Source organism: Myotis myotis, unplaced genomic scaffold (assembly GCF_014108235.1).
Source record: "Myotis myotis isolate mMyoMyo1 unplaced genomic scaffold, mMyoMyo1.p scaffold_m19_p_2, whole genome shotgun sequence".
NCBI classification, from domain to species: Eukaryota; Metazoa; Chordata; class Mammalia; order Chiroptera; family Vespertilionidae; genus Myotis; species Myotis myotis.
The window spans coordinates 44,869,094-44,895,013 of NW_023416324.1; the positions used below are offsets into that span (position 1 = coordinate 44,869,094).

Sequence of the window (25,920 nt, forward strand, 5' to 3'; positions counted from 1 at the left end):
AACAGATATGCCTACACTGCAGAAGTTTTTAAGACAGTGGAAAGGAAAGGAAAATTACTGATAATCATAAAGAAAAACCCTAATCCTACTGTTATTACTAATTTCTTCTGATCTTTTCTCCTATTTTTCTGTTTAAAGTCTTTCATTTTCACATTCACTAAGGGTTAAGTCCAGTTCTGTTGCCTGACAAATGATTTACTTCTCCTCACACCTGGAATCTAATACACTGGGCCATCCCACTCATATTACATCTTCATGCCTTCCTTCACTCCCCGTGCTTGGTTCAATTCAGACTTAGAAGCATTTAGAGTTCTAAACTCTAAAGTTACAAACTTAAGCAAGTCTCGGACTTTTAAAAGTGCTTAGGCAAGTTCTCTAACTGACTGACAACCCATTTTCTCCTTTCCTCTTCCTCAGTCTGTCTGGCTAGCAAACTACTCACATTATAAAGTCAGATCAAATAAGTGCTCCTCCAGAATGTCTTTCTTGATCTCCTTTCCTCAGTGGAATTGATGGCTTTGGATTTTGAGGGACTTCCTTCGTCCCTTGCAAATTTCCATCAGAGCTCTGTGATAGTGTAATGCACATACTACCTCCTTATCTGCCTTTCTTCATTGGACTACAAGCTCCTCAAGGTCAGGGAACAGGTCTCACTCATCTTTTACTACCCCCCTCCCCCCACCAACACCGAGGGCAATGTTGACATTCAGTAGGTACTAAGTAACATGAAGGAAGGAAGGAACCTGAATTTTTACATGGTTGCAGTTATGATATACATGTATAAATTATATAGCCTATTTCTTTTTCACTTAACATTTTATCTCAAGTAACTTCCATATTACCGCAGTTAATATTTTGATAGCTATTTAATAGTCCTTTCAAGGTCAGTGTGGCCCAATAGAACTTTCTGTACGGATGGAAATGTCCTTGATCCGTGCTGTCCAATATAGTAGCCACTAGTCACATGTGGTTACTGGCCACTTGCACAGTGGCTAGTGCAGCCGTGGGCAAACTACGGCCCGCAGGCCGGATCCGGCCTGTTTGAAATGAATAAAACTAAAAAAAAAAAAAAAAAAAAGACCGTACCCTTTTATGTAATGATGTTTACTTTGAATTTATATTAGTTCACACAAACACTCCATCCATGCTTTTGTTCCGGCCCTCCGGTCCAGTTTAAGAACACATTGTGGCCCTCGAGTCAAAAAGTTTGCCCACCCCTGGGCTAGTGTAATGAGGAACTGAGTTTATAATTTTATTTTAAGTAATTTAAATTGTCACGTGTGACTAGAAACTGCTGTAATGAACAGTACAAGTATAGACCATAATTTCTGATTACTTTCCCTTAAATAATAGGTGAGACACATTTAAAATGATCATATTGTTATTCAAGGGAGTGATACTTGCCTGGCTGATGTGGCTCAGTGGTTAAGCGTCGATCCAGGAACCAAGAGGTCACGGGTTCAGTTCCCAGTCAGAGCACATGTCCAGGTTGGGGTCTCAGTCCCTAGTAGGGAGCGTGCAGGAGGCATCCCATCAATCATTGATGTTTCCATCTCTCTATCCCTCTCCCTCTCTTCTAAAAAAATCAATAGAAAACCTTATTTTAAATAGGGAGTGATACTTGAAATAGTGTTTAAAATATTTTAACATCCCAATATACTAATCATCTCCTAGATTTTTTATAATCTTAATTTTTTAATACTTACATATATAATGCAAAGGTAATTATCAACACCCATCCACAGAATGAATTAATTTCTGGGCTTTAATTAATTAGATATTAGAAAATATGCTTACTGGTGAAGTTGTTTACTGATGCTTCAGATCTTTGAACTTACCCTCTGCAGAGCTTCCTCCCTTATTTTATACTATCACATGGCTAATTTAAAAGTTGGATTTTTATTTTTTACCAGGGCTTCTGATTTATGCACTTTAATATATTCCTTATATTCCAGTTCTTAAAAATCATTAAGTAGACTCAGTAGCATGTGTACACATTATGTGCAAAGGTCTTAGGCGCAGTGTCAATGTGAAGACTATTGAATAAACTTTACCAGATGTTTCTCTCTGAGTAAAATGATCTTTCCAGCCAAAAGCCTAAAGCTTGCTCTGGTAGATAAGTTTCATCTGCTTCCCACCCACTTTGAAAGGTATAGTGCAGTTCACATTGCATCCTGATTTAAGCAATTATAATATTTTTGGAAATGTAGCTCAAATGTGTTTTCCAAATAGGAATACTCAAATAGAAAATCATTATTGCTTTTGAAATATCAGATGTCAAATTATTGCTTGCATTGGTGAAAGATTGCCATCATTTCCATGACTCTTAAGTCACAATTACCCACTTTGACCTGTGTCTACACTTAGGTATTCTGTTAGTTAGCTATATATTTTGGCTACACTGTATTATATAGTTTTCATGTTATAATATAATATTCTAAATACTGAACTATTGAATAATATTTGCAATTTAGGCTAATATTAACTTTGAGGTGCCAGGTAAAACAATCATGGTCTAGCAGAACTATTAAGTTTTGGTTACTGCTGGTCCCCTATTTTGTCCAGAGGTGCTTATATTATCACTAGAGGCCCAGTGCACAAATTCATGCACCAGTGAAGTCCCTCAGCCTGGCCTGCAGGATTGGGCTGAAACTGGCTCTCAAATATCCTCCAAGGGGTCCCAGATTGCAAGAGGGTGGAGGCCAGGCCAGGGGACCCCATTGGTGCACAATCGGGGCCAGGGAGTTACACGGAAGGTTGGCCAGCCGGAGAGGGACCACAGGAGGGCTCCAGGACATGTCCGGCCCGTCTCACTCAGTCCTGATTGGCCAGACCCCAGCAGCAAGCTAACCTACCAGTTGGAGCATCTGCCCCCTGGTGGTCAGTGCACGTCATAGCGAGCGGTTGAGCAGCCTTAGCATATGATTAGCATATTACGCTTTGATTGGTTGAACAGACGACCGGATACTTAGCATATTAGACTTTTATTATATAGGACTAGTGGCCCGGTGCACGAAATTCATGCACGGGGAAGGGTGTGTTCCTCAGCCTGGCCTGCACCCTCTCTAATTTGGGACCCCTCAAAGGATGTCCTACTGCCAATTTACAGGGATCGGGCCTAAACCAGCAGTCGGACATCCCTCTCGCAATCCGGGACTGCTGGCTCCTAACCGCTCACCTGCCTGCCTGCGTGCCTGATTGCCTCTAACCACTCTGCCTGCCCACCTATTTGCCCCCAACTGCCCTCCCTGCTGCCGGCCTGCCTGCGCCCAAATGCCCCCCGCCAGCCTGATCACCCCAAACTTCCCCCCTGCTGGCCTGCTCACCCCTACCTTCCCTCCCCACTAGCCTGCTCATCCCCAACTGTCCCTCTGCCAGCCTGCTCACTCCAAACTGCCCCCTCGCTGTCCTGATCACCTCCAACTGACCCACACTGATGGCCTGCTTGCCCCCAACGGCCCCGCCCCCCACCAGCCTGATCACCCACAACTGCCCTCCCCTCTTGGCCTCTAACTGCCTCTACCTCAGCCCCACCACCATGGCTTTGTCCAGAATAACATCTGGAAGGTCTCTTGGAAGGTCTCCCAGTCTAATTAGCATATTACTCTTTTATTAGTATAGATATATTTGTCTGTAAATATGATTATGATTGCAGATATGAGTAGGACCAGGTAAAATTTTATAGAATGGGCCTTTTATTACAGATGGTTTCCCATGTATGCATTTTTTCTAAAGAAGTAAAAATTACTTTAAAAAATGTTTCAGGAAGACTTTGAGAAATTTACAGTATCTGGTTTTCTTCCAAGAAAGTTGTCACTTTTATGCCAGAGTGAGAATTATTTGTATGCTTTGTATGTCAGCATTGGGCCACTGTGACTGGGGGGCACTTAGCTTGACTTGAGAGTAATTATCTTGCTCACTGGCTGGAAGGGAGGGTGTGTGGCACAGGAGATAAATACTCAGTTCTGGATTATTCATAGATTGCTGACTTTCTGTATTGATTGTGCAAGACCCTCCTTTTATTGATGCCCACCTTCTATTGACAGACATCTACCCTGGGAGAGAAATGAGATGAAACTCTATTTCTTTTCATTGTAAAAAGCATTTGAATTCCTAAGGTGTGATAAGGCCACCCAGCCATCCACAGTCAAGGTACACATTTTCATGGAGGATATTCCCACTCTTGAATAAATTAAAACAATTGTTTTCTTTTAATTTAAACTTTCTTCTATAACTGTTTTCTTGTTACTTAAAAGCTAGTTTTGTTTTTTTTAAAACTACTTCCAAAGCTTTTCAAGCTGTATATGTCCTTGGAATGAATTTATAAATAAGAATTGAGCCCGGCCAGTGTGACTCAGTGGTTTAGCATTGGCCTATGAACCAGGAAGTCACAGTTTGATTCCAGGTCAGGCAACATGCCCGGGTTGTGGGCTTGATCCCCAGTACGGGGCGTGTAGGAGGCAGCCGATCAATGATTCTCTCTCATCATTGTTGTTTCTATCTCTCTCCCTCTCCCTTCCTCTCTGAATCAGTAAGAATATATTTTAGAGAGAGAGAAAGAGAGAGAGAAGAGTATATATGTTTGTAAATAAGAAAACATGTATTTGATGCTCTTAGAAAGTCTTATTTTCTTTCATTAAAACTTGTGCAGTATAGGGAACTCCATAGATTCTCTTAATTTGAAGAAAGTTAGAGGGAAAGGTACTAATTCAGAGTTCCTTGGGAAAATGTCTCACATATATTTTTTTATGTTTATTTTTTTAAATCAAAAACTGAAATATTTTCTATTCAGAAAATATAGTTGGATCTAAATATCTTCTATAATTTTAACCCTAAAATATCAATTTAAATATTTTAAAAATGGTTGGGATGTTTGTTTTTTTAAATAAGTTAGGTTCTACATGTTACTGGATCACCTGGGGTAATTTTCTGATTGGAAAATTAAGAATTATAGTCAGAGGGGAGGACATGAAAATTTTTAAAGAACATATTCAATTTACTTTAGAAGCCGAACCTCTCTTATCATGTGGCTTGTTTTGTATGTTTGTTAAACTATGTGATCACATAAGCATTGCTGCTATTGGAACAAACAGTGACAGTTGATTCGGGTCATTTGAATGTCCACTATCTGTTTTAATTTGTATGTTCATTTTGACTCTGTCATATGCTCAAACTTCAGCGGAAGTCATGAGAACCTATTATTTTTGTCTGCTCCCTCCTTTATGTTGGAAATATTCTTTTTTACTCAGAAGGTCCTTAACTTTGATGTAAGGGATTGTTTCTGTTGCCAACTTTTTTCTTCCTTGCCAAGTAAGAGAGTTGTGAACTCTTCAGTGATGCCTTCCCCTGGATATTTGCAGATGTGGTTGGGAAAAGTCATTTCATCCCCGACCTTTGCATGTCAGGTGCTGGGGTGCCCAGGTGCCCAGGGTGCCACCGTGCCTGTGGCCGGGGCTCGCCCTTCGCGATCACAGGCTGGGCTCGGGCGGTTAACCGCCATCTTTCTCGGCAGTTAATTTGCATATCGCCCTGATTAGCCAATGGGAAGCATAGCAAAGGTACGGTCAATTACCCTTTTTGTCTTTTATTAGATAGGATAGGCAGAATTTTAAAGATATCCCATTTGTCTCCCATCCTCTGGTTATTCAATCAAACAATCTAGGTAGTGCTGTGAAAGGACTTTGCAGATGGATTGAAAGTTACTAATCAACTGACCTTGAAATCAGAAGGTTATCCTGAATGATGCAGGGGAGCCCAAAGTGATCGCATAAACCCTTAACAATAGAAGAGGCAGGCAGAAGAGTCACTCAGAGGAATACAATGGAAGAAGGAGAAGGAATGTGGCAGGAAAGGACATCAGAGAAATTCCAAGCATGAGTACAGTTTTTAAAAAAATATGTGTTTACTGATTTTTAGAGAGAGAGGAAGGGAGAGTGATAGAGAGATAGAAACATCAATGAGAGAGAAACATTGATCAGCTGTCTCCTGCATGCCCCCCACTGGGAATTGAGCCTGAAACCTGGGCATGTGCCCCAACTGGAAATCAAACCAGTGACCTCTTGGTTTATGGATTGGCGCTCAACCAATTGAGCCACACTGGCTGGGCAAGAGAAGGATTTTTCACACCTTTAATGCCTCTGAGATATAAGGGTCCAAGTAAGGACCTGCATGATATCTCGTGGAGTTTCAGGTTCGATTCCTATTCAGGGACATACCTAGGTTGCCGGTTCGATCCCTGGTTGAAGTGCATACAGAAAGCAACTGATGGATGTTTCCCTCTCACATCAAGGTTTCTCTCTTTCCTAGAACCATTTATTGAATTTGATCTTGGTTTTATACTGTACATTCATGAGCCAAACATTAGGATCAAAGCAAATTACAAGTTACTGCCTATAACTAACTCCTTCCTATCACATAAATTTAAATTGGATTTAGGTATAAAGGGAACTAAACATTAAAAAATATTAAAACATTTCCATTAAAAAATAAAGCTTTAAAATGGGGAGATATCTGTAATACTATCAACAATAAAAATACATTTAAAAATGAAAAAAATAAAACTTTACATTTACACATGAGGGTATATTTGGGTAACAGATAAAACAAAATTATGTATTAAGGCTTGTGTTCATTTCATTATCCCTCTAGATCAGCGGTTCTCAACCTGTGGGTCGCGACCCCTTTGGAGGTCGAACAACCCCTTTCACAGGGGTCACCTAAATACATCCTGCATATCAGATATTTACATTACGATTCATAACAGTAGCAAAATTACAGTTATGAAGTAGCAATGAAAATAATTTTATGGTTGGGGGTCACCACAACATGAGGAACTGTATTAAAGGGTCGCGGCTTTAGGAAGGTTGAGAACCACTGCTCTAGATCATCAAATGATTAATTTGGTATCTGTAGTAGTTTCTTTCTTTTTTTTAAAATCCTCAACCAACGATATGCTTTCATTGAATGTCAACTGTAATTGAAAAATAAAATTAACAAAGAAGACAAGATCAAGAGTTTCTTGAGAGTAGGGACCCTGCCTAATTGTGTTTGTATCATCTTTGGATAGATATGTTGTAGGCGTTTAATAAATGCTTCTTGAACATTGTATGTATTGGTTGCTCTTTTTGCTTCGAGAAAACATTTACTTAAAAAAAACACTGTGTCCCTTATTTTTTCTTACAGGTTATGCTTTCTAATCCAGTGCTAGAAAATCCAGTGAATCTGCAAGCAGCCCAAACACTGATTGAAAGTGAAACCGTATACAAACGAATAGTTCAGAAACTTTTCCGTAATAAATTAACATGTAAGAAATGCCTACTTATCATTTGCCAGTTATTATTTATATATTTATAGCAGATGAATGATCTAGCAAATAACTGTTATATAAAAGAATATTTTCTTGTATCCATTTTCAGTAATGAAATTATACTAAGATCTCCCCTACTGTACCTCTCTGTCAAGCCAATTACGTGATCTTTTTTAAAGATTATCAAAGATTGTCAGCTTAGTATCTTTGAATGTAATGGTCATATGCATGGATGGTGCCAATTAAAACTAGTCTACCCATCATAAAGCTACGACATCTAGTTTTAATTCTTTGATCTATAATGGATATTTCCTAGATTTCACTGGCAGCACCCCAGGTATTACTGATCTGGGATTCCCTTCCTCTTGGTTAGCAAAATGCTCAGCTTTTTTCTTTTTCTTTCTTTCTTTTTTTTTTTTTTTTAGACAGTACGCCCACCCCCTACCCTCCACCACCTCCAGGTATTCCTTCTAAGTGACTATGTGGAAATGGTATCTGAGGCTCTTCAGTCTTTCTCTCTATTGACTAATGTTTATAAGATACCCTTGGTTTGATCACTTTCATTCTGCCAGTAACCTCTACATGACTCCTAACTCCATCACCTCCATGGCTCCTGTTTCTGCAGTTAGCAGAACAAGGCTGTTGGCTCCTATGCCCAGAAGGGTTTGCCACAAGGGAGGGTTGGGCCCGTAGTGACATGGTTATTTCCTTTCTATCCTGCCCCTCCTCTTCTGCAGTGCACAACCTTGCATAGTAGCCGGCATCATCACCTCTTTAGTCAGCAGGCCTTGCTGTTTCAACTTATTCCTCTGTTCTTACTTCTCTCTCATGTGTTTTATCTCTCAGATGCCCAGTCTCTCTTTTCCCGGTCCCCTTCTAAAACCTGCTGGTCCATTAGCGAGGTCTGTACAATTGGAACCAAGTTCAGATGTTTCTCCACAGGGCCTCTGGGTCTGATGCAAATGAAGCCGTTTGGATCAGGCATCTTTTCTGGTTTGTCATGGTTGCCAGGAGGTTCCTCAAACATTCCCTGACGGTTTTGAGGCCTGTTTGTACACAGAGGAGTCACATTGCTTTACCCTGACCACATTTGTAACCTGCCAGACACCATCGCATCCACGGCTGTATCCTCTGTATCCTCTGCACTCAGTAATCATTCATGAATGAATGCAGGAAGGATACATATCACTTAACCTTTTGTTGAGCCCTGCAGGACTATCATTATAAAGAGAGATTCTGTAACAAAGCTATGTCCATATTCTGGTGAATGGAGATTTAAAAGCTCGTTTTAAAAGCATTTTCTACAACAGATGATTCTATGCAACCGATTTTGTGTTTGCCCTGCAGAGAGAAAGGATGAGAAGGAAACTAAACAAAAATTGTCCTTTCCTTTTGTCCTCCTGTCTGGTAGGCATCAGCCTTCACCCCTTTCACTTCTTCAACTTTGCCATCAAACCGCACAGAAAAGCTGTCCAAATTGCCAAATCACCCAGCAAGTGAGCAACAACACAGATAATGCTTTGGCAGGTTTGGAGACAGTTTCCTCTCAATTGTAAAGACCCTGTTGCCTTCTTGTTGCCAGGGTTGCTCTTAAGAAGCCTGATTTCCTTCAGAGGGCCAGTTGCTCACATGCAATGGATTGTCTTTCTGGAAGCTTTAAATTCTTCTCTTTATTCCCAGTGATCAGAACTTTCTTGATAACGTTTCTTGATGTCGTTTTTGTGTGTGTTTTGTTTTGTTTGTTTTTTTCTCCTCGGTTCACATGTAGGGCATTTGATAGGTGGTTTAAATCTGATTTTTAAAACTTTAATCCTTTAGTTCTGGACATTTTTCTTATGTAATTTCTTTTATAATTTATTTTCCCTTCATTTTCCCTGTGCTTTCATTTAAATATCCAGATACTTAGATGTGGGATCTATTGATCCTTTAATTCTTAAAAAAATCTACTTTTTCCTGTTATCCGTCTCTTTGTTTTTTTGTTCTATATTCTAGAAAATTTTCAGAAAAGTATGTCTCTGTTTTTCTCCCTGTTTATTTGTTTTGATGACTCTCTTTCATGATATTGAATTTACTCAAATGTCTAGGATCTTTGACTATTCATATGGTGAATGGAAATCAGTCATTAAAAAGATGGGGACTATTTAACTACAGACTGGACTTGTGGACGGTTTTGTTTCATTGCAGGGTTATTCCGTGGAGGGTACCATTAGTTACCATTGGTTAGGCTTGAAGCCGTTAGTTAGGCTTGACTATTTCCCCTGAGATAAATCTGGGAGAGAGATGCTAGCTGCTCACACTCTGGGAGCAGGACAGTGGGGGAGAGTGGGCATTTTATCTCTTCAATATGAATTATTTGATTTAGTCACCACTTTCAGTCCCTTACCACACTCTTGTTCTGCTTTGTGCCTAGTCTCCTCCAGGCTTGAGCCTCTCTGACTCAGTTTCTCCAGAGAGTACACCTCCTTCCTCCTACCTGGGCAGTGGTGACCATCTGGGTGCACAGGATGAGGGGGTCGATCTTGGTTGGCTGCGCTGTTCCTCTCACCTTTCTGAGGTATCTGGCACCTCCAGTTTCTGGATTGTTACTCACGTTCTGAAGTGTAAATCTGCCTGCTTTTTATTGCCCCCACCCTCCCACCCCCTCCACCCCCACCCATCACGTAGTTTTGTTTCAGATATCTACATCCTGCTAGACAGTTAGCCCTTTCCACCGGTTTCCATCTTGAAATTTTTCTCTTGCCATCTTTGTTGGCTCTCCTTGAGGTTTTATACCTTATTTTAATTCCCCTATTACCATTTTATTGAGGGTTTGGAAAGAGTGCACATAAAGCCATGTATTCAATCTTCTAAGTAAAGCAGAATCTTTTCTTCACAGTGAATAAAGACAGCAGCTCTGATTTATTCAAAGACTCAGATAAATTAATCAGGTAAGTTTTTCTTCATACAATTCTATGGCAATTTATTTACTAAAGGGCTGTTTATTTAAACTGTTTACATGATCTCTCAAAATTGAATTATTTTTTGACTCAGAAAAGGAAGAAGATATCTTTCCTCTTACAATACATTTTTAAAATGTTTTCAGGGAGAACGTGGAAAATTATTGAATTCTTTCTAGGTGATTACATTAATGTTGAAAGGAACTATATGAACTCACCTAGTCTTTTAATTTTGATAGTGTTGAAAAGAAAAAGCATGCTGTGAACATAGTGAGTACAAATCATTATAGACAGCAGAAATCCAAGCGATTTAGGAGAAGGTAGGTTCTAGAGAAAATGGTGAGGATAAGGGCAGAAGCCACTGTACCTTTTTGGAGACAACCTGACAATGTGGCATAAATTCAGCCTTGAACCCACGCACCAGGTATAGGTCAGTGTTCTCCTATATCGTTCTGCAGGTATATGTTGTTTGGCTTTCTGGTTATATAGATGTAGTCTTTTGTCAACAGTCATCAATTTGTATGCTTAATATCTGTGTTTTACTGAATGCAAATTATACTTTAAGTTAATCTAAAAATAGTCAACTATCTTTGCAACTCTTTTTATAAATCTAGTTATTTCAAAAAAAATTTATTTGAATAAAGGTATCATAACTTTTTTCAGTGGGTGGAGGAAATGGGTATACTTCCAAACTTCCAAACTCTGATTCTAAAATATGAGATTATTTCAAGAAAGACAAATTATAGCCTAACCGGTTTGGCTCAGTGGATGGAGCGTCGGCCTTTGGACTGAAGGGCCCCGGGGTTCAATTCCGGTCAAGGACATGTACCTTGGTTGCGGGCACATCCCAGGAGGGGTTGTGCAGGAGGCAGCTGATCGATGTTTCTCTCTCATCAATGTTTCAAACTCTCTATCTCTCTCCCTTCCTCTCTGTAAAAAAAATCAATAAAATATATTTTTTTAAAATATATAGACCAATATCTCTCAGAAACACAGGTGCATAAATCTAATCAAAATATTAGCAAATTGAATCCACTGATAAATAAAACATGATACTACATCATGACCAAGGGGGCTTGATTTCAGGAAAGTTGGGTGGGTTAAAATTTGAAAATCAATCAGTGTAACTCACCCTGTTAAATAAAGGGGAGGGGGGCACAAAATGATCTCAATTAATCCAGAAAATATATTTGCTAGAATTTAACACCCATTCATGATAAAAATTCTCAGCAAGCTAAGAATGAAAGATAATTTCCTTATCCCAATAACCTTATACTTAAATGTGAAATGTTGGAACGCTTTTTCTTCTGAGTTTAGGAACAAGACAAGTATCCCATTATCACCACTTCTAGTTAACACTATACTGGAGGTCCTAGCTAGTGCAGTGAGGCAAGGAAAAGAAAGATAAGCTCTGAAGTTTGGAAAGAACGAAGTAAGTATCTTTATTAACAGACTAGAGGTCTGGTGCACGACAATCATGCACTGGGGGGAGGGGGCGGTCCCTCAGCCTGGCTTGTACCCTCTCACAGTCTGGGACTCCTCAGGGGTTATGCACCTGCCTAAGCTGGCAGGTAGACATCCCCCGAAGGGTCCTTAGAGCTACCACCAAGGTGGAAGAGGCTCCCACCACTGCCGTGGCGCTCGCCAACCATGAGCCCAGCTTCTGGCTGAGCAGAGCTCCCCCTGTGGGAGCACACTGACCACCAGGGGGCAGCTCCTGCATTGTGTGTCTGCCCCCTGGTGGTCAGTGCACGTCATAGCAACCAGTTCTGAAGTTGGATCAATTTGCATATTAGGGTTTTATTATATAGGATAATAGGATTATTTACATAGTAAAATCAAAATGAATATACAAAGCTTGAAGATTAATGAGTGAATTCAGCAACAACCCTGACTACAAGGTGAACATTTAAAAATCAACTATATTTTTGTATACTAGCAACCAACACATAGAAAGTGAAATTTTAAAAACACTGCTACAACAACAAAATTTAACAAAGACAACTATATTGAAAACTGTAAAATCTGGGGGGAAATTTTAAAGACCTAAAGAAATAGAGATATACAATGTTTGCAACTTGGGAATAGTCAACATTACCGTAATGCCAATTCTTCCCAAATTAATCTATGGATTCAATTCAATCTCAGTCAAAATCTTAGCAGTATTTTTCTGGAATCAACAAGGTGATCCTCAGCACAATTTGCCATAGCTAAGATTTAGAAATAGCCTAAGTGCCCATCAGCAGATGAGTAGATTAAAAAACTGTGGTACAGCTCTAACCGGTTTGGCTCAGTAGTTAGAGCATCGGCCTGCAGACTGAAGGGTCCCAGGTTTAATTCTGGTCAAGGGCATGTACCTTGGTTGCGGGCACATCCCCAGTAGTGGGTGTGCAGGAGGCAGCTGATCGGTTTCTCTCTCAACAATGTTTCTAACTCTCTATCCCTCTCCCTTCCTCTCTGTAAAAAATCAATAAAATATATATTTTTAAAAAAACCTGTGGTACATCTACACAATGGAATACTACACTGCTATAAAAAAGAATGAACTTTTATCATTTGCAACAGCATGCATGGATGGACCTGGAGAGCATTATGCTAAGCAAAATAAACCAGTCAGGTCATGATCTCACTCATATGTGGGATATAATGAACAACATAAACTGATGAACAGAACTAAATTCAGAGACTAAGAAACACTGATCAGACTGTCCAACGTCAGAGAGAAGGTGAGGGTGGGGGTGGTTAAGAGATCAACCAAAGGACTTATATGCATGCATATTAGCATACCAATGGACACAGACACCTGGGGGTGGGGTGGGGGGGGGGGTCACTGGGGAAAAAGGAGACATATGTAATACTTTAAAGAATAAAAATGAAAAATAAATACTAGTAAAATGTATCTAGAAATGCAAAGGATTTAGACTAGCAAGGCAATTGAAGAAGAAGGACAAAGAAGATTGACATTCCTAGATATCAAGATGTACTAGAATGTGAGAATAAATTTTGCTCCAATTGGATCTTTTTAGGTCAGGTTCCTATCCCCGAACTTGTCACCATTGTTGGACAGCCCTGAATTCACCAGGCCCTGACTTAGAGCCAGGGGTGGGGGCAGTTCCATCAGATCGAATGACATTTACACACTGGGAGAAGAACAAACTAGTTGTTCAGGAGGCAACCACAATGTCCCCTGTGACAGCCTTCCTATACATAAGATTTTACCGGACCAGAACCTCGTTAAGTAAGAGTTTGTCAGCACAGAGAGCAAAGGAGTCTCTGGCTGGAACTGCTTGCACAGTCACCGACATGGGATGTTACAGTGTGCTCAGGGTCAGCCGGAGGTTCCATACGATGGTGCCTCTGGGTGTGTGCGTGGATGGTGGGAGTAAAGGTTGGAAAAGACTTGATGATGAAGAACCTGGAGTTCTATCAGAGTTTAGATTTCATCCTATGGAATTAGGAAATCAAAGGTGTCTTTCACACAGAGACATGGTAACCTGGAATAGGGAGAGACTGAGATAGAAAAACAGTTAGGAAGCTGTTTAGAGTTTGCAGGAGAGAAGTGATGAGGTACTTATCTGAGTCTGTTCAGATGACCAGCTGACACTGGGCACTGAGGGGTACTGAAGCCTCTCCTTAGCTCTTTCCATAGTTGATTTCATTGAGTGCTCACAAGGAACGCGGGACAGACACTCTCTCTCTCTCTCTCTCTCTCTCTCTCTCTCTCTCTCTCTCTCTCTCTCTCTCTCTCTCTCTCTCTCTCTCTCTCTCTCTCTCCCTTGGTTTTATAGGTGAGGAAACAGGAGTAGAGGGTTAGGGCCTTTTCCCAGCCAGGAAGCCACAGTGCCAGAGTGCTTCCTCCCGGGCCAGGTGATTCCAGAGCTGGTGCTCTTAATCAGGATGCTAAATGACTCCATACCCAGAGACACTAGAGGCTTAGTCCTTAGGCTTTGTTACGGCTGGCATGTTGCTTCCCCGAAATAGCACTAGCACAGTTCTCTGCTCCCCGAAATTTCCCTGTTGTTTCTTTCACTGGCTCCTCTCAGCTATGAACTGGTTTCTGCTCTTTCTTTTCTAAACACTTAATTACTCTTCTGGAGTTTGCTTTCCCTAATGGCGTCATCTATCAACCTTTATGTTGATTTGACCCAAATCTCCTATTTCCAGTCTCAATTTCTCAATCACACTCCTAAAGGTCAGCACCTAAAACCCGTGTTTAAAATTAAACTCATATTTTACTTCGGTTTCTCTAGGTGCTTTCTATTAATAGCAAAACGAACCGGTCATCTGGGCTTTAGGAGAATATTTGACCCTCAAATTCCTTCACCTTTCACACCCTAAGCAGTCCAGTCTGTTCTTTGCTGTTGATTCATCTCCCCCCTTTCATAATCTTTGCTCCCATCCTAGTATTAGCTCTCTGTGTCTCTTGCCTGGATTATTACATTTGTTTCTTCAGTTGTCCCCCAGCATTTAATTTCCCATACAATCCGCCCTGCATACTAATGCCAGAAAAAACCTCTTACACACTGATTTCATAATTTGCTTGCCTTGTTGGAGAACTTCTGATGGCTCTCTATCACCTAATAAATCAAGATGACTGAGTCAACTCTAATCCATTCTCTGCCTAAATCTGAAGTCCCTGCATTGCCCAGTTTCGCTTATTTTATCAAATTCCAATGCCTCTGGAATTGGAACTCTCCACTCTCGTCGATTATCTTGTTACTATCATCTTACCCCCAGCACGCCCTGTACGCACAGGCCAGGCTCCTCCCCATGGGAGCTGTTAATTGCCGTGTTTCCCTGGCTGAAAATGCTGCTTTCCTTGTTTCCAGGGCCACAACACAAGTCACTCTTTCCCTCTTGGCTCCAAAACAAAGTTACCTCTCCCTATTCCAACCTCTTCTGCTTACTGCCATTGCCAGAGAAGTACCTGCCATCATCCTCTCCAGATGCTTGTGTTAGATGCTGTAACACTTCACGATGTTAATATGTAAAGCGGTGCTATTGACTAATTCAGGTAGACATCTTATTTTCCCCGGTAATGAGCTCTGATGTTCAGTTTTACATGATGTCGTCTACTTTTTCATATTCGTAAGGCTTCATAAAGTCCTGGTATTGGCTGAAACTATAAACGTGTATTTTTTATCCTGAGTCTATCCCTGTAAACTTAGCCGTCTACCTGAATAGTAGTAAAATCGTTACCATTCTCTTCTTTTAAGGGGCCGTTTCCTTTACAGAAGTGAAAATGCAAATATTCCCAGGTGTTTAGGGCATTCTTTGCATATTCAAGCTATACTGAAGTGGTGCCTTTTAGAGTAATATTTTTAATTATTCTGGAGGAAGAGAAGAAAGCCCCCGAGGCTAACAGTCTGAAACTGAGCAGGACACTGTTGGGGAGGAGGGGAGGGTCAGGGGTCCTCGTCAAACAGACAGAAGACAATGGAGACTATTGTGCCTGAAGATGGTGTATTTTTTTTCAGAGACAGTGTGTTGACAGTTTCCTTCCTCTTGGGTCATTGTTGTCTGCTAAGTGATCTGTGACAGCAAATTGATCACCAGCTTTTTCATGCAGGAGACATAATGCAGCCTTTCATTTCGTTACCTCCCTTGCCAAATGCCGAAACATTTCTTTGGGAAATTAATGTTAGTTTAGTATATCATTTAGTAGTAGAAAGCACCACCTTGTAGTTCTGGAAGCAATAGTAGCCGTGATTCATTTATCTTCACCAAGTTTCAGATTCCTACGTAGGTGTGATTGCAAAAGCAATAACACGTTTGAAAAATGTTAGTCTTAAAATGAGGTGTCTGCCATTGTCAGTTAAAGAAATGAATGCGTTAACACATTTAGATATTGCCCCATTCGTTTCAAAATGTAGTCAAATATTTACTCTCAGGCACCTATAAAAATTAATGCCAGTAGACCTGTTCTAACGGGAAAGTTGTTTCTTCCTCCAAAAAGCTGGGAACCTAAAATGGAACACAGACATAAGGCCTTTTACATTTGATGCTCAACCATCTCAGCCAGTCAGGTAGTGAGCTCACGGGTCTGAAAAATATCCCAGAGTAACGTTTTGTTTGTAGAATGTTGAGAATCTCTGCCCTCAAGAAATCTGTAGGAAAAAAATTGGAAAAGGCAGTTTTTAAGAGACTATTTCACAGTTCCTGTTTAATACTTTATAGCAACTGTTGCTTTCCCGTTAGGACAGAGGAACATTAGCCCGGGGAAGTAAACCCGCAGGCAGGAATCCCAGGAAAGAGTTGCAGGTTCTGCTTTGATAATGGCCAAATTCTGTGTCAAAATTAAACTAATCTCAATGCTGGTGTTTCATTTCTCCTCATAATAAAGGAGAAATAAAGGTGGCTTGACTAACATTCGGCGTAGTAATGTCAGACAGTTATCTATTGAAGGAAGAAAGTGTACAGGTATGAGCCTTTCCTTGCAGTTCTTGTTCAGTTAGCCATGAAAGGCAGGTAACTTACACCTGCTGCTGTTGTTTATATACCACACACACGGGTGCACACTTATATCTATTATTGAAAAACGATTTGGATGGGTTTTCATTTTTGTGATTTGTGGGTATCAGTGGAGGAATTAATACGTCGGGTTTGTTAAAAACTGCGCATCAGTTTAATGTCTTGTGACAAGATACTGTTATCTGAAGCAGTCCACTCTGATAAAATAATGTTAAAAAGCAAACTTGCAAACTACGCACTGTCTGACTTTAATTTATGTTCTCAGAGCAATCAGAGTCTCATTTGACGATTACCACAAGACCTGGTCTGACCTAGCTACGTCCAAGGCTGCGGAGAGTTTCAGAACCCCACGTAAGCCGGTCTCCCCCCATCCCCGGTCCTGGTGGGGCATGTTCATCTTATAATCATTCTCAGCGTGTCTTGCTCTTAAAGACTCGCCGACATATATTTGCAATTTGAAGGTGATAAACTTCTCGGTTTGTTCTACATACGAATCAACTTAATTTCGTTCCTCTTTTGCTTAGCACCTTGGACTGGCATCTGATTGAAAGCCAGAAGGAAAGATAGGCAATGGGAGGAATACAAGGTGACAGTCTCTAAAGAGGGTTACTTTAGTCTCCTTACCCCAGAAAGAAGCCTTCACAGCAGACGGAACCTTTCTGATTCTAAGCACTGTTAATCTTCAAAGCCAGAGAACATATTAAGTAGAAAGACACACACACACACACACACACAAACACACACACAAAACACACCCATATAAAACTAGGGCTTTCAATTATATCAATCTAAGGCCATCAGACATTAGGAATTAAAAAGACAGGGGAGAGCTGGACAACTTTGGAGTCCCATTTAATCAAATCTTTAGAGTACTGTTTTATTATTTGGGTCCAAGTAGGTTATCCAGTTGATACACACTTACTGAAATGTGGTTTTGCTGCAGTTATTCTGCTGAATGGTGCGTTCTGAAACTGCCAGTGACTTCCCAATTCCCAGATTCAGTAATTATTTTTCAGTCTTTATCTTGTGCTCGCATCAGCTATGCTGTCCTTGTATTAGGAGAGAGAGAGAGAGAGAGAGAGAGAGAGAGAGAGAGAGAGAGAGATGGAGAGAGATGACATCCATGTTTTCCTCTTCCCTTAGTGATCTTCTGCCTCTTTCCTTAGAAAAAACTTTGTTATTCAGCCCGCTCTACCCACTTTCTCTAAGAGACCTCATCCACCACTCTGGTCTTCATTAGCCTGCCTTCCAGTAATCCCTAAAGCCTCATCACTAGTCCGGTCCTCTCCTGGATTCTGCAAGCATGTTTACAACTGAGCATGGACATCTCACCTACAGGTGTTCAGGCATCTCACACTTAGGCTGTCCTGAAGTGAATTCATTACCTAAAACTTTATTCTTCATACCTCTCTAGATTAGTATATATCACCATTCTTACATTTACTTGCCTGAACCAGAATTACAGAAGTTTCCTAGACCTCTTTATCTCCCTCATTAAGTCTTGTTGCTTTTATCTCCTACAACATCATGAATGTTTTCCCTCCACTTCACACCACCCCATCCACAACCACTGCCTTAACTTGTGGTCTCATCAAATTTCACCTCATCATTGTGATGGTCTCATAATTGGTTTCAATAGAACAAAATATTGCACAGACAAAAATGTCCAGTTTTAAGGAACAAATTATAGCCAAAAAGTAGCACTCAGCTTACATATATAAAAAAGTAAGTTGGATCTTTCAGGATGTTGGTTATTAATTACTAGAGGCCCGGTGCACAAAAATTTGTGCACTCGGGGGGGAGGGAGGTCCCTCAGCCCGGCCTGTGCCCTCTCGCAGTCTGGGACCCCTCGAGAGATAACGACCTGCTGGCTTAGGCCTGCTCCCGGGTGGCAGAGGGCAGGCCCAATCCCTAGGTGCAGCCCGTGGTCGGGCTCAGAGCAGGGCCGATTGGGGGGTTGGGGCACCGTCCCCTGTCACACTCAAGGCAGGGTCGATGGGGAGGTTGCAGCGCCACCCCCTGTCACGCACAGAGCAGGGCCAATCGGGGTTGGGGCGCTGCCCCCTGTCACACACAGAGCAGGGCGGATCAGTGGGTTGGGGCGCCGCCCTCTATCACCCACAGAGCAGGGCCGATCAGGGACTTGGGGTGCCACCACTGTCACACTCAGGGCAGGGCCAATGGGGAGGTTATGGCTCTACCCTGTCACACACAGAGCAGGGCCGATCAGGGGGTTAGGGCACCACATCCTGTCACACACAGAGCCGCAGGGCAATCAGTGGGTTGGGGAGCTCCCCCCTATCCGGCACAGAGCAGGGCTGATCAGGGGGTTGGGGCGCCTTCCCCTGTCACAAACAGAGCAGGGTGGATAGGGAGGTTGTGGCCCCACCCCCTGTCACACACAGAGCAGGGTGGATAGGGAGGTTGTGGCCCCACCCCCTGTCACACACAGAGCCGCAGGGCGATCAGGGGGTTTGGGCGCTGCCCCCTGTCACGCTGATCCCGGTGCCGGGAGGCTTCACGGCTCCGCTGATCCTGGTGCTGGGAGGCATATTACCCTTTTACTATATAGGGTAGAGGCCTGGTGCACAGGTGGGTGCCAGCTGGTTTGCCCTGAAGGGTGTCCTGGATCAGGGTGGGGGTCCCCACTGGGGTGCCTGGCCAGTCTGGGTGAGGGGCTGAGGGCTGTTTTCAGGCTGGGGGTGACTGAAGCTCCCAACTGCTCCTTTTTTTCTTTTTTTTCTTTTTTATTCTGGGCCAGCTTTAGCCTTGAGGCTTGGCCCCAGCTCTTAGGCCTCTGCTGCTGAAAGTAGGTTTCTGGCCTTTGCTTATAATGTTGCGATCCTGCTGGCTGAAGCCCGGTGGACCTCTGCTGCTGAAAGTAGGTTTCTGGCCTTTGCTTACAATGTTGCGATCCTGCTGGCTGAAGCCTGGCGGACTAAAGCAGGTTTCTGGGGTTTTGTTTAGCTTCTATATTTGTTACATAGTTGCTTAGAGTTGCAGCTCAGAGGCCTGCAGTGGCAGGTGGGGAATGTTGGAGTCCTCCGTCACTGAAGCAAGCAAGCCTCATATTAGTTTCAAGCTGCCTGGCTGCCGGCTGCCATCTTGGCTGGCAGTTAATTTGCATATCTTGCTGATTCGCCAATGGGAAGGGTAGCGGTCATACGCCAATTACCATGTTTCTCTTTTATTAGATAGGATTTCGTGAATAAACATTACTTTCCTTACTCACTCATGGATTAGTGGTTAAGAAACATAACTTAAGGTGCTTGAAGAGACAGTATTACTCTGGACAGCTGGCTGAGTTGGTTGAGCATTGTCCTGTGCACCAAAAGGTCACTGGTTCAATTCCCAGTCAGGGCACAACTTGCCCAGGTTGACCATAAGCTGTTTCTCTCACATCAATGTTCCTCTCTCTCTCTCTCTCTCTCATCAGTAAAAAATAGATAGATAGATAGATAGATAGATAGATAGATAGATAGATAAATAGATGATAGATAGATAGAGATAGAGATAGAGATAGAGATAGAGATAGAGATAGAGATAGAGAGACTGTCTTTAGTAACTCCATCCACATAAAGAATTTTATCATTTTTGATACCAGGGTATGTGAATGTTTACTTCATTTCAGAAGTTAGTGGTTGGTTGCTGTTCAGTCAATTCAGCAAACATATCTTGAGTGCCTACTATGTGTGAGGCACTGAGGAGCTCAGGTGCATTCCAGGAAGCAGAAACCCTTATCAAACCCTGTCAAGAGGCAATTCGCACATTCAGGGAATGACTCAGCGTCCAACTCCTTCAACCAAAACCAAACTGATTGGTAGAGAATGGCTTTTTATGGGATAACAAGTAAAGATAGGGAGGCCTTTGGAGACTCCAAACTGCTAAGAGGGAAAAAATGAAGCACATGCCAACACTGAACAAAATTTGGAAATTATTGTGTTGTACTAAAGAACAATTTAAAATGGAAGGATCATGAAATGCCACTGACTGCAGTTCCTCTTCAAAAGAGTCCGATACAACATTTTTAACGTGGTTCTTCTTTCTGGGCCACTAACCTAGCATGTCATTCACCCTCTTTGCAAAGGCAATAGCTGGTAATCGTTACCTCTAGCCCAGAAGAATTTCTGAGACTTTGATTCCAGCCCTTGCTGCCATATTTCTTCATCACCCTGACTCTTCTTCCTCCAGGGACTTGTTATAAGAATGTTTCAAGAGCTTTCTTTTAATAATAACCAGCACTTAATTTTTAAAAAAATAAATGTAAATATTACATCTGCTGCTGGCCATTTTGTCTTTGGATAATTCAGCTGGATGAGATCCAGTACTGCTTTTTTTATCAGCCTAATTTCCTGGCAATAATAAAGATGAAGCTTTCAGATTATAGAATGCATCTTCAACTACTCAGAAATAAAAGGGAAACTTCCAATAACTTCATTTTCTGCAGTTACATTCTTATCACTGGAGATATTATTAAGCTCTTGTGTATATTTTTAAAAGCTTTTTATTTTACAATAGTGATGCATGGTTATATTTTGATTTGGGGTAATAACTCTTCTCCACTTCTTTGTGCCACAAACCTATCAGTAGTCACGTTTGCCATAATGATAGTACGTTTATTCTTGTCTAGCATGGCTTCCAGAATGTACTCTGTATTATGTTTTTTAATCACCCCAGTGTTATTCTTTTATTTGTTTATCAACAAATATTTATTAACCATCTAACACGTGTCATGCGCAGTAATATATCAACCCAGTGAGCTAGGCATTATTACTATAACTCTGTTTTACAAGTGAGAAAACCAAGACCAAGGCAAGCTAAGTAACTTATCTAAGGTCACACATGTAAGAGGGAGTAGCATATATTGGTAAAGAGTGTAAATTCTGGAGCCAGATTGCTCTGCCATTTACTAGCTGTGTGGCATTGGGGTACATTTCTTAACCTCTCTGTGTCCCAGTTCCTTTGTAAGATAAGAATGACTACAGCACACACCTCATGGGTTGAAGCACTTCCGGCTGCACCTAGTACATGAGTGTTCAATAAGTGTCGTTGTTATTAATTAGTACAAATAGACTGTGGCCCAAGGACTTGAATCAGATCCTCTGACTCCACAGCTATTGCTTCTTGTCATACTCTACTGCCTTTATAATATGATATAAAGTGTTTATTTCTTTATAGCCAGAGATTTATTTTTAGTTGAATTTATTGGGGTTACATTAGTTAATAATACTATATAGGCTTAAAGGGTTCCATTCCATATGGCCTGAGGTTTAAATTCAAACTCTGAAGAATATGCAGTACGTGTTTTAATAATTGTAATTATTAGCTCATAATCATAGGCAATCATATGGGAAAATGTATGAATGATCCACCGTTCTCTGTCCATCACTACAGAATGGCAAATTAAAAGCTTGGCAGAGAACAAACCACTACATCTGGTTGTGGGCAACAGCACCTTAACGACAGAATATGATCCCCATAAGGAAATGTTTATGTTCGAGGAAAAGAATTCCTTCAGACCAGTGTACCCTGTAATATTGAGCGGGGGCTTCCTGATGTTTGCTGTCATCAAGACAGACCAAACAGCCTGAAGCATCCTGGGGATGCTTGCTTTCACCCTAGGAGACTTTCATTCTTTGAGTCTTTGAGCCAGAAACAAGGGCAAGTGTCTCTGAACTGCATTTAGTCTTGAGAGGCAGTATCGTCTAGTCCTCATGCCTGGTTCTAAGCCTTGACTGCTCATTAGAACCCCAGAGGAGCTTGCAAAAATTCCCATGTAAAGGGCACACCCCCAGACCAATTACATCAAGAGCTCTCAGAGCAAGACCAGGCAGCAGTAGTTTTTAAAGCTCTCCAGGTAATTACAATGTGCAACCAAGGTTGGCAAGGCTCTAGCCGGAAGAGCATGATGCCAGAAGTTCGAGACTCCTTAGCCCTGTACAAGTTTGCCACATATAGTAACGTGAATTTAGGTCAGTCATGTAATGCTTTGTACTCATTTTTTTTTCCATTTCTATTCATTGACAAAAACCTCCCACTTTTATTTCAAGTTGCTGTGAGATAACATGTGTGAAAATAAAACCTGCTAAGGCAAGTTGGTGCTATTATATTTCTTTGGACATTGGCAGTCCCAGTAGTAGAAAAAAAATTTTTAAAGATCAACCTATACAGATGTTGGAAAAGAGGTGTGTCATGGCAAAAACAGAGTAGGAACAATACCTGGTAATCCTTGGGAGGGAAGGAAGAAATAGTATGGAGGCGGTAGAAGTTGATTTTCTATCACAAACCACAAAGGCCAAGATACGGTAATAATGGGGGCATTTCTACTTCAAGGACTTCTGAGAGAATTTTCCTGGTCCTTTCTTCTTGCTCTCTCTCCTGTGCTCTCTCTCTTTCTCCTGTCCTCATTCCTCCATTATTTTCCTCCAATCAACAGGATTTATTGAACATCTTCTATCTCTAGGCAATGGACTGTGTGTTGGAGACAAGAAGATAAGTATTATGGTAAGCTTTTTGAGGAGTTTACAGGCAGGTGGTCAGAGACAGATAAGTGAAAAATAATTATAGGGATAAAATAGGCGTATTAAACATTTGTAACAAATACTGTGACTTTTTAAAAAAATCTCTCAGATAGCAGAGAAAACAATGAATAAAATAAGTCAATGATGTCAAATTAATGGGAATAGTCAGGAAAGATGACCACACCATAATATATAAGAAAGAGACTGCTGTACATATTCAAATAGAAAATGTAGGGAAAGCAATTTCAAAAAATTAAGGAAATATATAAATTATCCTTGATTCAAATTTTAAATTTTGTCTAAGTAATATATAGTCACAATGAGAAGATTTTACTCAACCTTTTGTTTGTTCATCTGTAAAGTGGGTATTATAGCGGTAACCACGGCATTCATACTTTACAAGTGCCCAGTATTTAGTAAGAACTCTATTAATATTAGTTATGATAATCATTTGAAGGGAACAATGAGACCTCACTAAGAATTCTTGGGAGCTCAGATTTCCTTCTTTAATAAAAGAGAGGAGTATATATCCAAATACCAATAGAAACAATATTAATAAAACCTCTAAGAATATGTATGTAACTGGTATATGTGCTTATGATTGAAGCAAGAAAATAATTTTTAAATATTTTTATTGCTTTCAGAGAGAAAGAGAGAGAGAGAGAAAGAGAGAGAGAGAGAGAGAGAGAGAGAGAGAGAGAGAGAGAGAAACATGAATGATGAGAATCATTGATCAGCTGACTCCTGCACACACCCTACTGGGGATCGAGCCCGCAACCCTGGCATGTGCCCTTGACCAGACTCAGACCTAGGACCTGCAGTCTGAAAGCCTACACTCTATCCACTGAGCCAAACCAGCTAGGTCACAAGAAAAGAAATTAAAATATAGATAGGAACATTGCTAGTGAAAATCATGTAATATTAATAAAAGAAAATTACTCAGTTTAAATGTTTTTATCAGTGACAAATTTCACCAGGCAAGAAGGGGATCATCAATCATTGGTAAGAACTCAGTCCCAGATACTGGCAAGATTGGTGGAAACATCTAGTTGGTTAAATAGTTCACGACTGTAAACCTAGGACAATTAAAAGAAACAAAGAGATGATAGACAGACTGACAGACAGACAAAGAGATATGGTATACATGTGTATTTTATCTGGATCGAATCATATTTTATGTAAAATCTACCAGTGCCTTAAGCATAATAGATGTCAATAAACTATATGTGAATTTGAAGGCATGGGTTTTATAATTAACCACAAAGATATGAGCGAGTGGTGTGATGTGATTTCCACAAAATACTAATGCAGCTCCAAGATGTGGCACACAGATCGAGGGAAGCAGTAAGTCACTTGCATCTTTGCTATTCAAATGAAACTAAGATCCTTGGCTGGTTCTGGATGCAAACTTTAATAAGGACATTAACAAATGTCATCGCCAGGATGGTGAGGATGGTTGGGTGGCTGGAAAATCATGTCTTAGAAACAGCTGGAGGAACTGAGGCTGCCCTGAGAGCTATCTCCAAATATTAGAAGGGCTCTCTCCCCCGGGGGAGGAATGAACTTACTCATGACAGCTCCAGAGGTCAGAACTGGACCAGTGGAAACTCAGCACTCAGATTATGGAAGGACACCGTGACTTACTGTCTGTCTGTCAATGGAAAGGCACAAAGAGGAGAGTTTTTTGTGGTTAGCAAAGGATTTATTTACAGGCTGGATGGTCATCTGTTGCAGATTCTTTGGGAAAGATCAAGATCTGTAATGTCACTTTGAACGCCAGGATTTTACTTTGCTACTTGAAGTGCTCAGTTAGAACTTTGTTAAACTATGGTGTCTATAGTTTCTATGTGAGTTATTTTAACACCTTCTTCATCACTATAAATGATACATAAAGAAATGTCATGATAATGAAAAGTTTTTAAGTCACAATCTACTTATATCAAACAATATCCAATATTACCAAGTTCAAATAAAAGGAAAAAATATGGAAAGTGTCTGAGCATTATCACATGATTTGCAGTATATAGTGTACATCATTGCCACATATCAACTTAATGAGTAGTGGATTATTTTAAACTTTGAACTCTCATTAAAGAATGCATAGATAGCTTCTTTTTTATACTCTAATTTCAGTGCTCGAGAATCCAGGTTTCATTGGGCAGTATCATAAGTGGAAGAAAATGGAGCAAAAACATCAGAAAGAATGGAATTTAAAGTAAGTAATCTTAAGTGTCTGGAATATATTATCCTATTAACTTGAAAAATATTGACTATTCCACTTTCTACTATCTAACTGAACCATCAGAAAAAAACCCTTTGGAAAGAACTTACCCTTTTTTTCTAAACATAATAAAAATAAGAAGTATTATTTTTTCCCCCTTTTATATGAATCCAGGTGGGAATCATCTTTGCTACCTATGAGTTGCCAAAAAAGGATAAAGGACCAGAGATAGAAATAGGAATAGGAAAATAAAAAACCTTAACTTGTGTATATATCATCAAATAGCTTTTCATCCTTCTCAGAGCTCCTAATATTTTTCCTCTCCCACAGATTTCCCACTCAGGAACCAAATATATTACATCTAATGAGAAAGTATGTCGTAAAGTACAGAAATATAGTATGATTGTATCTTCAGAAATCAGACTCTTAGGCAGCTTTAAGGAAGGGATCTCCGTCTCATCTTAG

General features: G+C 40.8%; 1 protein-coding gene across 2 annotated transcripts in view; it reads left to right on the forward strand.

Moving 5' to 3' along the window:
- Positions 1-25,453, forward strand: part of UBE2U (ubiquitin conjugating enzyme E2 U) — a 38,096-nt gene extending 12,643 nt beyond the window's left edge. Inside the window, exons 5-8 of one of the 2 annotated variants that reach the window (XM_036347318.1) lie at positions 7,183-7,303; positions 10,182-10,233; positions 16,979-17,064; positions 25,368-25,453. In XM_036347318.1, coding sequence (XP_036203211.1) covers positions 7,183-7,303; positions 10,182-10,233; positions 16,979-17,064; positions 25,368-25,453 — 345 coding nt within the window. The remainder of the gene's footprint in view (positions 1-7,182; positions 7,304-10,181; positions 10,234-16,978; positions 17,065-25,367) is intronic. The other variant, XM_036347319.1, reaches the window with a different exon arrangement.
- The last annotated feature ends 467 nt before the right edge of the window (positions 25,454-25,920 follow it).